Source organism: Rhamphochromis sp. 'chilingali', assembly GCF_963969265.1.
Source record: "Rhamphochromis sp. 'chilingali' genome assembly, chromosome: 5".
In the NCBI taxonomy this organism is placed as follows: Eukaryota; Metazoa; Chordata; class Actinopteri; order Cichliformes; family Cichlidae; genus Rhamphochromis; species Rhamphochromis sp. 'chilingali'.
The window spans coordinates 24,985,716-25,000,405 of record NC_137932.1 but is presented as its reverse complement, the minus strand read 5'-3'; the positions used below and the strand labels follow the sequence as shown (position 1 = coordinate 25,000,405).

General features: G+C 39.2%; 1 protein-coding gene across 2 annotated transcripts; it reads right to left on the bottom strand.

The window, feature by feature from the left end:
* Positions 1-2,897: 2,897 nt before the first annotated feature.
* Positions 2,898-4,821, bottom strand: nkx2.2b (NK2 homeobox 2b). 2 transcript variants are annotated; one of them, XM_080883366.1, is made up of 2 exons: positions 4,347-4,821; positions 2,898-3,886 (listed from the first exon to the last, which is right to left on the bottom strand). In XM_080883366.1, exons 1-2 carry the CDS (start codon positions 4,543-4,545, stop codon positions 3,339-3,341), a joined length of 747 nt encoding a protein of 248 aa, XP_080739492.1. In that variant the 5' UTR covers positions 4,546-4,821; the 3' UTR covers positions 2,898-3,338. The 2 variants fall into 2 exon arrangements, with proteins under 2 accessions (XP_080739492.1, XP_080739491.1); XM_080883365.1 differs by having other exon boundaries at positions 4,329-4,813.
* Between the last annotated feature and the right edge of the window lie 9,869 nt (positions 4,822-14,690).

Below are 14,690 nucleotides of genomic sequence, written 5' to 3'. Positions count from 1 at the left end.
TCAGCTCATCCAGCCTGTAGGCTGATGTGTCTCTGTGTTTATCAGACAGAAACAAGTGCACGTATGAATGTGTGAATGAGGCATGTTGTATAAAGTGCCCTGTGTACTTGGGCAGTAGAAAAGCTCTATGCAAGAACCAATCCTCTAACAATTTAACAGACTAGTAAAATAGAGTAAACTGAAGCACACACACACACACAATTATTTCTCCAGTATCTATTTAAAATGTTCCAAAATTCACCAACTGCATAAATCAGCTTATTTCAGTGACTTTGATTAGTGGAAGTGGGTCTAGACCTTGATGAGCTGCAGCTGCCTGTGTCACGATGCAGGTGCTCAAAGTTTGCAAGGCTTTGCGAGGCACGCCCTCATACCAATAAAATGGGTCAATTGGCAGTGACTCTTCACGAGTCAGGGGACAGGGTAGAGGGGGACTACCCAAAGATTCACAAACTATGGGTAGTGACAAGAAACGACCTTCATCCAAATGCTGGCTGGGCTCTCCCTTTGTGATAATACAAGGAGTTCAGTTATTCAGTGGGTACTCAGGGTAGAGCCACTACTCCAGGAGTAGGAACTAGCTGAGGTGCTTGATATTCATGGATGGATATCTTGAAAAAAGCAAACGTATTTGAGTCTTTCATTATTTGCAAGATTAGCAATGTCCACTTAAAGTGCACTTTCCTACTCAACCACAAGACGGCGTCTTCATTTGAACTCCTGTAATCTGTAAGAAATATGTAGTGAGGCTTAAAATAAGGGGGAAGATAAAAGAGTACATGTTCTTACAGCTGGTCAGGATGGTGTGTTGCAAAAGCAGGGGAAAGATCTGCACACCATTTGTTTCCAGGTAATGCTGTAGCATCACTCTGTGTTCTTGGCTAGCTCCATGTTAGCAGTAGTGCAGTTGTTTCTGTCCTGGACGCAGTTTTCACGTCAGCATGAAGCTGCTGTTCTTTCATGCAGTGAAAATAAAAGTGATGTTCATATCTGATAACCGAGGAGCCTGAGTGATGTGACTACTGACTTTAGCACAGTAATGTGTTACGTTACTGCGTTACTGAAAAATGTAATGTGATTACACTAACATGCTACTTTGCAGTGCATTTCTTCCAGACAGCATCCATTCCATTTTAACCTCCTACTGCGGCGTTGTAGAGCACCGGTGTTTTTCCTGGTCAGGACGAGGTGACCATAAGCAAATCACATCTGCTGGCATATGTCGCTCTTTGGTGTCATTTGAGCCGGGCGTGCGCCTCAGTTTTATAACCTCGAGCAGGTTCTGGGTTGCAGGCACGAGTGTCAGATCGTGTTGGGGTTTTATAGTGCCATTTGAATGAAGTATCAGTGCAGAAGCTCAGAGTTTCATAGGTTAGACAGGGAGTGATGTCACAACAGTTTGAAATGATGAGATTTTCTGGGAAGAAATTTGAAAAAAAGAGTTTTTTTCTTCTTCCAGTTTAGACTTCTTCTCCTCTTTTACCAGGGCTCACGTGGAGCTTTTATCAGAGTGGTGACGCCTATTGTTCAGGGGAATGACAGAGAGTATGCATGCCCGCATACTGAACACTTGCTTATTGAATTATCTGTAAATCTCAGTGCCAAAGCATTCCTTTAAATTGAACCAGATCACGTTGGAAAATGAGCTGCTGGGGATTTTATTAATAAAAGAATTCAGCTGCATATCAGCTAAAATTGTGATGTTATTAAGGCTGAATTGTGACCTATAGATCCTGACCTGCTTTAGAGCAGCTTTTAAGTTGCTCATATACCCAAAGAAAGTGATTATTACTCATATTACCCGAGGCCAACCTCTGCAGGTCTTAAATGGCCCGCCGTGCAGAGATGGTCATGCAGCTTTAATTTCAAAGGACTAAACGAAGCCTCTGTGGGTCTCATGGTTTAGAGCTGAATGCTGTAATGATTGCAGCCTTTGCAGATTGTTTCACCGCGGGGATGAAAATGTTTATCTTTTTAAAAAATAAGATCATGCAAAGCTTAAGAAGAAAAAAAGGATAAGTCTTTTTCTTGCTTCCCTTTTGATTGTGTCGTGACCCATCACATTTATCTTGGGACCCCTTGGGGGGTCCTAATCCCCCAGTCTGGAAATCACTGCCTTAAATACTCCTAATGATCCTCGGGCTGCTCTGATGTTTATGATTCACAAGTCCAAAAAATTGGGTCATTATAAAATCACCATCATCATTAAAACATGGAAAAGAACAAAGTATATTAACCTGAATTATACATTTTCCGATATGTACCAAGGATTTTTTTTTAGTTTTAAAATAATTCAGGATTAATTTGGATACTTCAGGGTAATTTATATTTTAGAAAATGTTCCAGAAGGGCTGAAATTAGAATTTTTTTAAAAAACAAAACAGAACCCAACAACATGATTTGTCCTGCAGATAAATCACTGAAATGATCATTTAAAAAAAGTTTAAAATAATAAAATATATATATATATATTTTTAAATATGGGGGATTTTAGGACCAAATGGTCCAAAATGATTCATTTGTTTGCCGGGGCCCAGAAATGAGTCACCCAGGTTTCAGCCCATTCAGAAATAGGATTTTCTTTCTTTTTTTTCTTTTTTTTAAAGATAATTGAGGATTCGGATAGTTCAGTGTAATTTGTATTTTCGAAAATGTTCCAGAAGGGCCGAAATGAGCATTTTTATAAAAAGAACCCTTGTCCTGCAGATAAATCACAGAAATAAGAAAAAACAATGACTAATTTGTTTGCAGGGGGTCCGCAATTACTCATCTCGAATTCAGCAGCCCATGTAAAAAACAAACAAACAAACAAACAAAAAATCCTGTTCATCCTTTGAGATCTGAAGGATCCGCCCTACGGGGCCAGTACAGGCTGAAATCACACGACTCACCTCTGTTCAGATTTTTATTTACCGCCATAAATAACCAGTTTATTACACAGGGCAACATTATAAATAGATTTATGAAACACATACGAAAAACATCTCTCAGAAAAAAGTGACTTTGTTGTTGCAGCGAACACAACGTAAACGACATCAGAATAAATCGCACAAAAACTGCTAAAACATTTGCTGTGATCAGTTCTATCTTACAGGGGGCGGGGTAGTTTTAGACGGCTCGCGCGTCTGAGCGAGGTCACCAAAGACACCAAAGAAGATGAACATGTGTGAACTCGTTTCCTTGGTTACAAGAATTAAACGCTCTAAAATTTGTGCCAAACTCCTTTCAAAAAACACAGATTTCACTTCGAGGCCGAAGCGGTTTTTATGATATTCTGACAGGGCAGAAGGCCGGTTACGATCTCACGAAGAGGGCACGCACAAGTCTTACGCCGGGCTTCACCAGGCCCAATGGTACACGTGCGCCAGCTGCTGCACCCCTGGGTGCTGCTGCACCCCCGGATGCTGCTCCGGGCCGTATGCGGGGTGCAGCAGGGGGGAGTAGGCGCAGAGCGGCAGGCTCAGGCCGGACCTCAACGTCGCCTCCATCTCGCTGGCTGCAGCCCGGCCGCACGGCTTTCCGTCCCGCACCAGCACCGGGATGGCGACCCGGCGGGCCGACAGCAGCTGCAGCGCGTCCACGCTGTGCCCGGCGCGTGCGCGCTTCATCTTGTAGCGGTGGTTCTGGAACCAGATCTTCACCTGGTTCGGCGTGAGGCGGATCAGCCCGGCCAGATGTTCCCTCTCCGGGGCAGACAGGTAGCGCTGCTGTCGGAAGCGGCGCTCGAGCTCGAAGGTCTGCGCCTTGGAGAAGAGCACGCGCCGCTTCCTGCCGCGCGCCTTCTGCGCCCGAGCGCACCGCGCGTCCCGCTCTGCGTCTGGGGACTCATCCGTAGACAGCTCCGGGGATTTGGGATCGGCGCGAGGCTCCAAGGACAGCCCGTGCACTGCAGGGAGAGAGACAGTAAAGTAATCTGATTACTCTCTGAGACTCAGTGGCAGATTGATGGCGTGACTGGTTTGAGCTCAGGTGTGTTTTTACAAACAGAACCAGCAAAGCGACTTTAAGCTTCTTAAGTTCATTGGGAGAAAAAAAGTGAAGCGATCAAAAATGTCAGAAGCTGAATTACCGACACAGCAACACAGAAGCTGAACTCGAAGTTTAGCGGATCAGATAAAAAAAAAAAACCCGATCCAGTTACAAGTAGAAACGTAAATAAATAATCATTTAACGCAAGTTTTTAGGAGGCTGTTTCACGATTATTTGACGGAAATATCCATATTTAAGCATATTTTCACATATTTTCGAGATTTGGAGCAGCAAGGGCGAGGGCGGTCAGTGTGAACGCGTGAACTTTTATAGTCATTAAAATCAAAGAAGTCTCTCACGTGAAAAGGGCAGGTTACCGGGTGTGCTGCTCCACGTGCCCAAACGCTCACCGGCGCGCTCACACAAGCCCCGGCCGCCTGACACCTCCGTGGAGGCCTCCTCGGTGTCGTCCTCCTCGGTCTCTTCGGTCCCGGACCCGCATCTCCCCGTCGAGTCGGGAAGGTCCAGGATGTCCCGCACGGAGAACCCCGTCTTTGCGTTGGCGCCAAACGGCATGGCGCGGGGAGGACGGGAGAGACGAGAAGAAGGGGAGAGTTCTGGGCTCGTATCCAGGAGGGTGAAGAGCTGCCGTTAAACAGGAGCAGGCAGCGGAGGGTTCGGGTCCATGAATGCCGTCAGAGGGGAGCCCGGAGCTGCACGGGCCGACCGGAGAGGGTTTAACAGCATGAAAAATACATGAGGGAAGACGTTCAGACAGTGTGGCACCGTCCTTTTAACGTGTGTGTGTGACGGTAAAAAGGACGGAGGCGGGTCCCGAGAGTCAAGTGGATGAGGGTGTGCAGAAAAAAAACGGAGCAGTGCATTAACAGAGACGTCGGAGCGTCAGGGAGGAGATGAATGATTAATGATGGAGGATTAGAAGGAAAGAAGCGACGCATTTACACATGTTAGCGCCACTGATCCGCTTCCTGTTTACCGCAGAAATAAAATCTCCAGTATTTCCATCAAAATGCGCTCATGGTGCCTGAACAGCAAACGGCAAGAAGAAAGACACAACAAAAATGTTTGAGGATAATTTATTTATTTATGCAGGACCATAAGTATCAACTCGGTAAACTGAAAAAATCCCTAAACCTTCTACATTAGAGCTATAAACAATCCATTATACCTAATAAAATATACAAAGCATCAAATAATTTATTCAAATAAAGAGATTAAAAATGTTTTTATATTGATTAAATTACATTTAGAAAAAAATATAGTCAGAATGACTACATTAATAACTTCTCTAATTTATTGATATTCATAGATTTAACCCTTGGCCACAAAATTATTCTTTTTAATATCGTATTGGGGTTTTTTTTGTAAACAATGACTTTAATTTTAATAATATTGTTTATTTTTTTTAAAACCTGCCATTTTTTTACATTGTTAATTTGTAAATCATCATTTTAAAAAAAAAGAAGAAGAATCTGTAATTTAATGCAAAGTTATGGCAGAAATGATATTCTGTGAATAAAATTTGAAACATTTTATTTATTTGACCTAAAAGTGTCCAAATCTGAGCAGATTGACTCAAAAACCTCAGAATGTGGTTTCTAAATTTTCTGGTGTTTAAAAGTTGAGCTGTCATCAGTCCACCACCTCAATTTCTTTCAATAAATGAATAAAAATAAAGTAAAAATCCACAACCACTTGTCTTCAAACTTGGTATTAAAAATCCAAATAACAAAGTAATTGCACTAAGAATAATTTTATGATGATTCCCTCAGAGCACCAGTCTGCACTGATAAAGGTCGGAGCATGTTTGTTGTTGGGATGAAGAGTCACAGTGTTGACTCACTCACTGATTGGCTCAGTGATTCAAACGCACTTGGGCTCATTGCTTCAGCTTGTTACTGTCTTATTGTTTAATTCTTGTAATCCGCTTTAATCCTCTCTGTGTTTTCTGCCTGAAGCCTGATCGATGCAATCGGTTTGAAGTTTCTACGATTTCTCCTTTTTGGTCTGCAGTTATGACTTTTTGATTGTCTGATATATTTTTCTGTTTATGACTTATTCTTCTGTGTTGCCCGGGTCCAGACTTTAGCGTGTTTTTGTGTCTTTTGTCGGAAGCTGTTTTAATCTACATCCGTTCACTTTTAATGAGAAGTCCTAATATTTTAATTTCAAATATCGTTGACTTTTAAACATGTTCAAAACAAAACGAGTCACACATATCGGTATTCTGAGATGGAAAAAGAATGACTATCTCACTGAAATCTAGAAGATGAGACCATATTTGCTCAGGGTTAGTTCTCAAGCTTAGACCAACTCTTCTAAACGGGGACAAAGTGGCTTACAACCTACTTATTTTCAAACTTTCTGAAGGAAAAATGTGTTAATATGAAACATCCTCCTCCTTTCTTCTGGCTCCTCTGTGGTTATCACATTGTGTGCATGACGGAGGTCACAGCACTGTATATGTGTGTGTGTGTGTGTCTGTAAAAATTAAGTTCCTAAAACACTCGAATGAGATCCAAACTTGTATTTTATATCAAATAATATTATTATTAGTATAGAAAAGACCCTCCTGTATCAGCAGCATTGTTACACACTGAGTTTAGCAGCTTTCTAAATAGTTTTTCATGTTGCCTAAATACAGAAATGCACGTCTCTCTTCAACTCTACACCTGCGCCTTAAGTAGGACAACTGCCAAATTGTCTCTTGTAAATGAGACGCTGAGTCTCAGTCAGATTATTTGTATCAATAAAGGCATAAAAATAGCATCAACAGGGGGTATTTAGTTTCTTCTTTGTTGTGATGTTTCTGTGATCAGTCATAAAAAAAATGCAAAACTGGGACCAATTAAATGATTTTGAGTTTATTATGATTCATTAATGACCAGAAATGGAGTGTTACCGAAGACTCAAAGCTCTGAATGGCTCACAGTTGAGGTCAAAGCCGGTGAGACGACAGTTCGAACATCTGCACCCACGGACTGCTGAAAATCTAAGACTAAAATTAATTTTTAACATAAGTTATCTTTATTTCTATTAGTCTCCTGATACCACATCATCTGCACTAAGAAAGCTGCTTATAATTATGATGAGGTGCAGCAATTAGACCGTTGGAGGTGCATTCTTGTGGATCATGTCTTTAGGGATAGAAATGTGCCAGTGTACGTGTTCATGTTGGATTTTGTTTGTATGAAATCATCTGTGTGCCGTCAGTGAAGTAAAGAAATGTTACAGAGATCGGCTGAGAGTCAAGTCCAGTGCAGAGATGGAGAGAAGCTCCGAGCCACCTCCATCTGCACAAGCAGAAATGCATAAACTATCATATGAGGGTTTTTTCATACTGACACGTGCTTAATTTTTTTATTCCATTCAAAAATACAGAATGAACTTTTTTTGGATGAGCAGTTTGAGAAATTATTATGAATAATTTAAAATATTTTCAGGGGTTCTTCAAGGAGATCTGAGAGATCTAGAGAAATAGAACCAAACAGTTTATTATTTTTCTAATTCAATCCAAACGAGTCAGTTTGGTGTGGACGGGGGCGTCATGGTAACTGTCAGGGATGATAAATTATGATAATGACATTACTGCATAGATGATAAATATTTTTAGAATAGTCCATTTTGTATGTTTCTGCACAGTTATAGCTGCATACTGTCATCACCTTCATGGACCTTTAATTTTTTATTTGTGAAAAAAGCCAATAAATTAAGTTATAAATGGATTTAAGGGACCTTTAAAAAATATTCTCTTGAGTAGAATTTCTTGAATGTGGCAAAAAAAAGTATTTCTTGTCTTATTGAGAATATTTTTTTGACCAGACTAATCAGATATTGTGACAGCCATAGGTTCAAGCATAAGAAATAGGTGAGTGTGACATGATCTCCAGTGTTATTAACCTTTATCTTAAACAGGAGGTTAAACTCCTGTGATTAAGAATCTTTTTGTGGGCTGCATTAATTTAGCGTTCAGGCGTAACCGGAGTTCCTAGGTCAAACCTGCACAAGCGCAGGAGAACATGAGCAGGAGCAGGAGCAGTTTTCACCAAGTTATTCCCAGATTACCAAATCCTGTTATTATTAACTTATATTGAAATACAAGTAATTAAATACATTAAAATAATTAAACTGTCTAAACTTGAGTTTTATTAAACAACCAAAAGATGTCTGGTAGTAGAAGCTAAATTAAAAATGGCTCTCGGCTGCTTGGATCTGTGACCTCACTAAAGACTTTCCTGAGTGTTTGAATTCTTTTTTGTTTAACCCCACCTGATGGTCACTATTTAAAATATCATTTTCATTATGGTTAAGAAATCAATTTGAAGCCTTGAGACTAGGTTTTGAGGGACAAAAATCCAAATTCCTCTCCATGAAAAACAGTTTTTAGTGCCTAAACATAACAGCAAACAAACACAAAGAAAACAGTAAAAGTTGATCATTTTCTCCTTGCTGATATTCATGTGACGTGCATCACCACCACCACCTGCACAGCTTCTTAAAACAGACTTTGTAGCTCTGTGAAAGATCATTTCTCATTTTTTTCTGAAACCCAAACCAAAAGTAAAACCAAAAATAAAAGGCCAGTGAAAAAAATAAAATTAAAGTTCAAGTGGTGTAAAAGAAAACGTTCCTGATGGTGTTCTGGCTCATGAGCATGTCTTATGTGACCGCAGCCCTGCAGTGTCCCAATGTGCAGCTCATCATTTCCCATTGAGCACCTGACCCATTCATCCACCCCAACCTCCTGCCTCTGTAGACTTTGTGGACCATGGCTAATAGAGGGCACTGTCACTTGAACTGTCACTGAGGTTACACACTGGTGCATTAAGTGTGTAACCTCAGACTGTCTCAGTAATGGTGAGATGGGATCTCTGCGGGCACCGTGCCATCTTTAGAGGGGTCCATTGTTCTTATAGTGGCTGAAGATGTTTAATTCTGTGTTTCTCTGGCGGCTTTCCTTTAAGAATATCTGTTTGGATGAGTGAACCGAGGGAAGCCTGCGTAGCTTCTCGAAGCATCAGCTGAATCTTTGACCTGTCTGTTCGTGGTTGAGTTGCATAATGCAGGTAATTGCTAGGTTTGGTTTTAGTGGCGATTTGGATCATTAAAAGCTTCAAATAAAAAAACACTTCCTGTTAATTAGCTGAAGGGTGCTTGGAGATTTAGTTGATAATTTCAGGTCCTTTATCATTAAAGAGTTAGTGCTTCAGAGTCTGTTTGATTTCTGGTTTATTAACATATCTGTGGATTCATTTCATTTAATGAGTGGGAGCAGGGCGGTGTGATCTCTTCACCACCGAGTCAGTCTATTTTTATTTGTCTATTCAGTTTTAAATGTAGTTTTTTGTTCATTTTACTCTCTGTTCCTTTTCAAAATGTGGGTGCCACGAGGTGAAGACGAGCATTTAGTCAATAAAATGTTAGAAGTAATTGATTCAAAAAATTCAGATGAAGAGAATATTGAAAAGCAAAGTCATAGTCAGGATTTGTAACCACAGTAATCTCACAAAGCGCTGTTTGCTTTTCATTTTTGAACTGATTTGTTTTTGTGTTTCAGGATGAAAATATTTTTTCCCCCCCTTTTTAATAGGCCCGGAAAACCTACAGGTGTTAGTGGGAATTAATCCAAATCCTGCAAATTCCTCATAAATCCTTGTATTTTAATATGGCTAAAAACAAGTTGTAGCAGATAAATGAAGGATCAGATTGACGATTTAAAATGATGGAGGGTACCGTCCCAATCATTTCTGAAAGTTGTTAGTTTGATTGAGCGCTGGTCTTCAGTTTTTTTGAGTGTGAGATGTGTGACAAAGATATGAGCTGTGTGTGTGTGTGTGTGTGTGTGTGTGTGTGTGTGTGTGTGTGTGTGTGTGTGTGTGTGTGTGTGTGTGTGTGTGTGTAAATTCCTGCTGGGTGGTCAAATTCTGCAAACAAACACACGCTGAGCCCATGGCCACAAAGACCGCACGGCCTCCACATTTATCCCATTTATTCCCCCCGAACACTTTATAATGGACGGACACACACACACACACACACACACACACACACACACACACACACACACACACACACACACACACACACACACACACACACACACACTCTTTTTCTGCTGGGAATACATGTGAGACTGCTGGGAGTTGTCATGGTATTCATCGTGCTCCCTTCAATAGACTCTCCTCTTTATTCATGACCACACACACACCCGGCAGTTTAACCCATTCCCGTGGTCAATATCTACAATTAGCCTCTGTTTATTTAAACTAAAAAATAAAATATTTAAATAAAAAAAAAAGATTAAAAATAATTTGCAGTAAAACTTGTAACCAAACTCATCTTAATGTGATAATAAAAGGAATTAAAATAATAATAAATGGATTGAAAAAAGGCAAAAAACTGGTAACAATCTGTTAAAATAAAAGAAATCAAAATGAAACATAAACAAAATCACAATAAAATACAAAACACACACATATGAATTAACATAAATAAATAAATACATAAAATACAATGAATTTGAATAAAATAACACTCACAGTAAAATTCAGTTTTAAAAAGAAAAGAAATGGCAATAAAACATGAAGTGTTAAATCATAAAAAAAATAGAAATTGAGAGTGCAGTTTCTCGAACAGTGAATTAAGAAGTCGATATATAACTAAATAAAAATATATTTTTTATTTTTCTCATATGTCAGCTGGTAACACAATGGTTCAGGTTTTTCATTTTGTTTGTAAAATAATAAAACATAATTACCACATTTACAGTCTCCAAACAAACACATTGAATATTATATTTTTTTCCTCTTTAACGCCGAGAAATGTGACATAAAAGAGCAGCTGAGACACCAAACTGAAAGAATACATGGAAGCAGGGGGCTGAAAAGTTCTTTCTGATATGCTATAGTGCAGTGTAAAACTTTTCACACGCTGCACAGAGGAACTGGATGAACTGGTTCACTGAGGAGAAACCAGTAAAACACACATTGTGATATAGTTTTTAAACTGTTATTTATTTCTTATATTTATACATAATATTTATTTATTTATATTTTTAGATTTATCTGTTAATTAGCATCTGATTCAGAATTAAAAAAAAAAAAGTCCATAAGGGAGACGGTCACATTTAGCTTTTTTTGATACATTTTTTTTCTTCCTTTAGTTTCTTTCTTTCAAATTGTGGGTCGGCCCCTGATGGGACACAGTGCACTAATAAAAGGGATTAACATATGGAGTGCAACACTGCTGAATGAGTGTGACTTTTTTTGACTAAAGTTCACCCTGGATCCACCGTTCTTCATCCTATCATATTTTATGTCTTTTTTTTCCTGATAAAGGCAAAATTTCTCATGGATATCAGAGACTTTAAGATAAGATAAGATAAAACTTTATTAATCCCTCGGGTGGGTTCCTCTGGGAAATTCGGTTTCCAAAAGCACAGCACAGACAGAAGTTACAGTTACAGAATATTATATATATATACACACACACACATATATAAATACAGAGACATATATAAATAAAATATACGAAGGGGATAAATAGAATAAATAGGAATAAAAATAAAAATACAAGTGAATTGCACATTTCAAGTATTGAGGTCTATTGCACCATTGACTATTAACAAAAGTTACACACCTGGAGAAAACATCAGATGCTCCCTAATACAAAAAGAACAAAAAGGTAAATTATAAATTGAGCTGCATTCATTTAAAAACCTGTAAAATGTAACATTTTAGAGAAGGAGAGAGTCCCAAAGTCCCTGCTGGAAGCTTTAAATGGATATCCAGTCCAATGCCGCACAATTATGAATTCAGACTGCCCCCTGCTGTCTCGGGAAGGACCTGCAGCTAGTGCCACTGAGGCTGGATATTAAAAATCCAGGACAAACAACACCCTCCCAGAGACTCAGAGATTCATTTCCTTCATAATACGATTAATTGAAGATCAGGGATCGATCTGAACCACAGAATATTTTCAATATGACAAATTCACGGCGTGGACCTCCTTACAGAGTTTAGTTCCTGTGTAACATAGGAAGTTTATATTGTGTTGATTTGTTGTGTGTTTTGCTTACAGTGAACTTACTAACACAAAAGGAACTCTTTAACTCCCCTAACTTTATTTGACACTTGATTAAATCTGGATTTGTGTAAGAGATCTGTTTGGTAGGATTATTATTATTACAGCAAACCATCAGTTTAAGAAATGTGTACAAATCCCAAATAGCAGACACACTTGGTTTGTAAAGGTTTGTAATGAGAAAAACTTGAATGCAAAATGAATGGACGAATCATTGTGAGCAGGGGGCGTCTTGTAGTTTCTGATTTTTTTTATTTTTTTTTTAATTTTTTGTTAATTATGTGGCAAAACAAAACTGGCCAGTGAAGCCCTGCTGGGTGTTTAAATGTTCAGACAGTAACAGTGGATCTCGTCTCCAGTGAGGTGGGAGCGGAGCTGTAATGCAGGCAATCTTCCAAAAGGAGGCGCTGCTACATTAGAAACCAGAGTCAGTCAGGCAGTATTTAGCGTTTCTTACTGAGTGTGGCGGTTAATAGTCACAGATATGCTTTTAAAACTGTGGAATTTAAAATCCCAAGTGAACATTCAGATGTTGAGATTGTAACAGCTCAAAAGCAAGACATATAATTTAAAACATGAATCATAAATAAAAGGGAAAAACAGATCAGTGGATGCTTTCAAATGAAGGGAATGAACTTGGTTCAGGAGCACCCTGGCTCCTAAACCAAAGATACAAAAGTCTGGTGTGAGTGAAATGTGCGGTGTAGATGAGGAAGAAAGTGGTAATTAAATATATCTGCGTACAAGAGGAAATAGAATATTTAAAATCTGAGAAACAATGATTTCAAGGCTCCTGTGCAGCCTGTGTACTAAAGCAGTGCCTGAAAAAGGTTTTTTCATATTTTACATTTCATATGTTATGACTGTTTTGCAAAGTACTTTGTAAAAGTTATAATCCTGCTTAAGTCCAAAAGCTAAAGTTTTCACATCAATCATACTTAAAGAACCCAAAGTAAAAGTACTGATCAGACAGAATATTATTGCATCAATATTACTGTATATCACTTTAATGCTAAGGTTGGAAATGATTTTAATCACTTGTATACTGCTCGACAGTTTTAGCTATAATCTAACACATTTGTTTATTAGTTTATATATTCTGTAAAAAATAAAATCTCTGGGTGCCTCTGGAGTGACAGGTGCTGGTGTCATGGGCCGAATAAGATCAAGAGAAAAAATGACCAAATCACTGAAGGGGCTAAGCACATGGGGTTGGAATTCAAAGGTGCAGCACAGCCACTCAAATTATAGGACTACAGCTGCCTATGCTGGCACCATAGACTGTATATAATAGATGGACGTGGTGTCACCGGCTGGTTTTTGGCCCTGCATTTTGAAGCCTAAAGATGGGTGTTTTAGCCACTGCTGTGCTGCATTCAATACAACCAGAAGTTGGCTTGTATCAATAAGAAGGTGCTAATGTGCTTCACAAAGCTGTACAGGTGCTGCACACAGACACAGATAGTCGCTAATTAGTGCGAAATAACAGTTTAATAAAACTCCGCAGGTCATAATATTAATCAGACAGCTGCAATAAAAATGCGCAGACATAGAGAGACTCCACTACGGTGGCTGCTTTTACATGCTCATTTACTGAGTGAAGGACAACCAGGCGACTGCAGCTACACGTGCCTGTGTCAGCTCACCTGCCAGTCAAAGCAACCACTGCAGTACCCACCAGGTTCCGATCAAATAAATAAAGAAAACTTTATACACTTTTTGTGAAAGGGGAACAATCTACAGAGGTCAGTTCTGTAAACACGTTTACTTCAGCTGTAAATTGGTGTTTTAATGAGGGAGTCTGTGAGGAATTACTCGTTTTTAGAGGCAACCTCAAGTGGGCATCAGGGGAACTGCAGGTTTTGTTAACTAGATGCTGGTTTAGTTTTGCAGGAGGATGACAGTTGGTACCAAACAACCTGTTCTTTGTTTTGTGTTTAATTACATTAATGGACTGATTTTGTGGAACAGCAGTCTAGCACTGCTGTGCACTTTGTGACTCGATGGGAATTTGACCTGCTGTGTTCAGTCACCCGTTTGGACTGCGTACATTACAGGTGGGTTTAATTTTGCAGTTGAATCAATGATCATAAATAAAAGTAAAAAAAAATTACAAGTTGTAATGAGCCTAGTTTTGTTGTTGTTGTTTATTTCTGGACTTTTAAAAAAAATTATTTGTGGTGCCTTATTATGTTATTATTTATCTGTCAGTTCTGTTTAACATGCACACACAGAGTGGCTTTGAACAAACTCTTTCCAGTGACGTCAGTTCGTTGTGTTGTGTCGTCCTTTACAGTTTTTTCTGATTGCTTAAGCACATTTTTTGTAACTATTGGCTAATTTTGCAAAACTCTTCACACAAATAAGAAAACCTGTCACCCAATAATCAAAAATTGTAGTTCTCTTGCAAAAGCAAACACAGCTAGATTAACTCTTCACACCTTCGTAAAAATAGTGTTTCCGTATCAAACAGTACACACAAGCCATCATCTACTAAGCACACAATGCGCCAACTGCACACTGATGGTATGAATACAAAACACATCTGGCTTTTGCTTTCTCTGTGCACAAGGTAGGCTATGTCAGTTTGAGCTCATACTTCTGTCATAGATCCATAA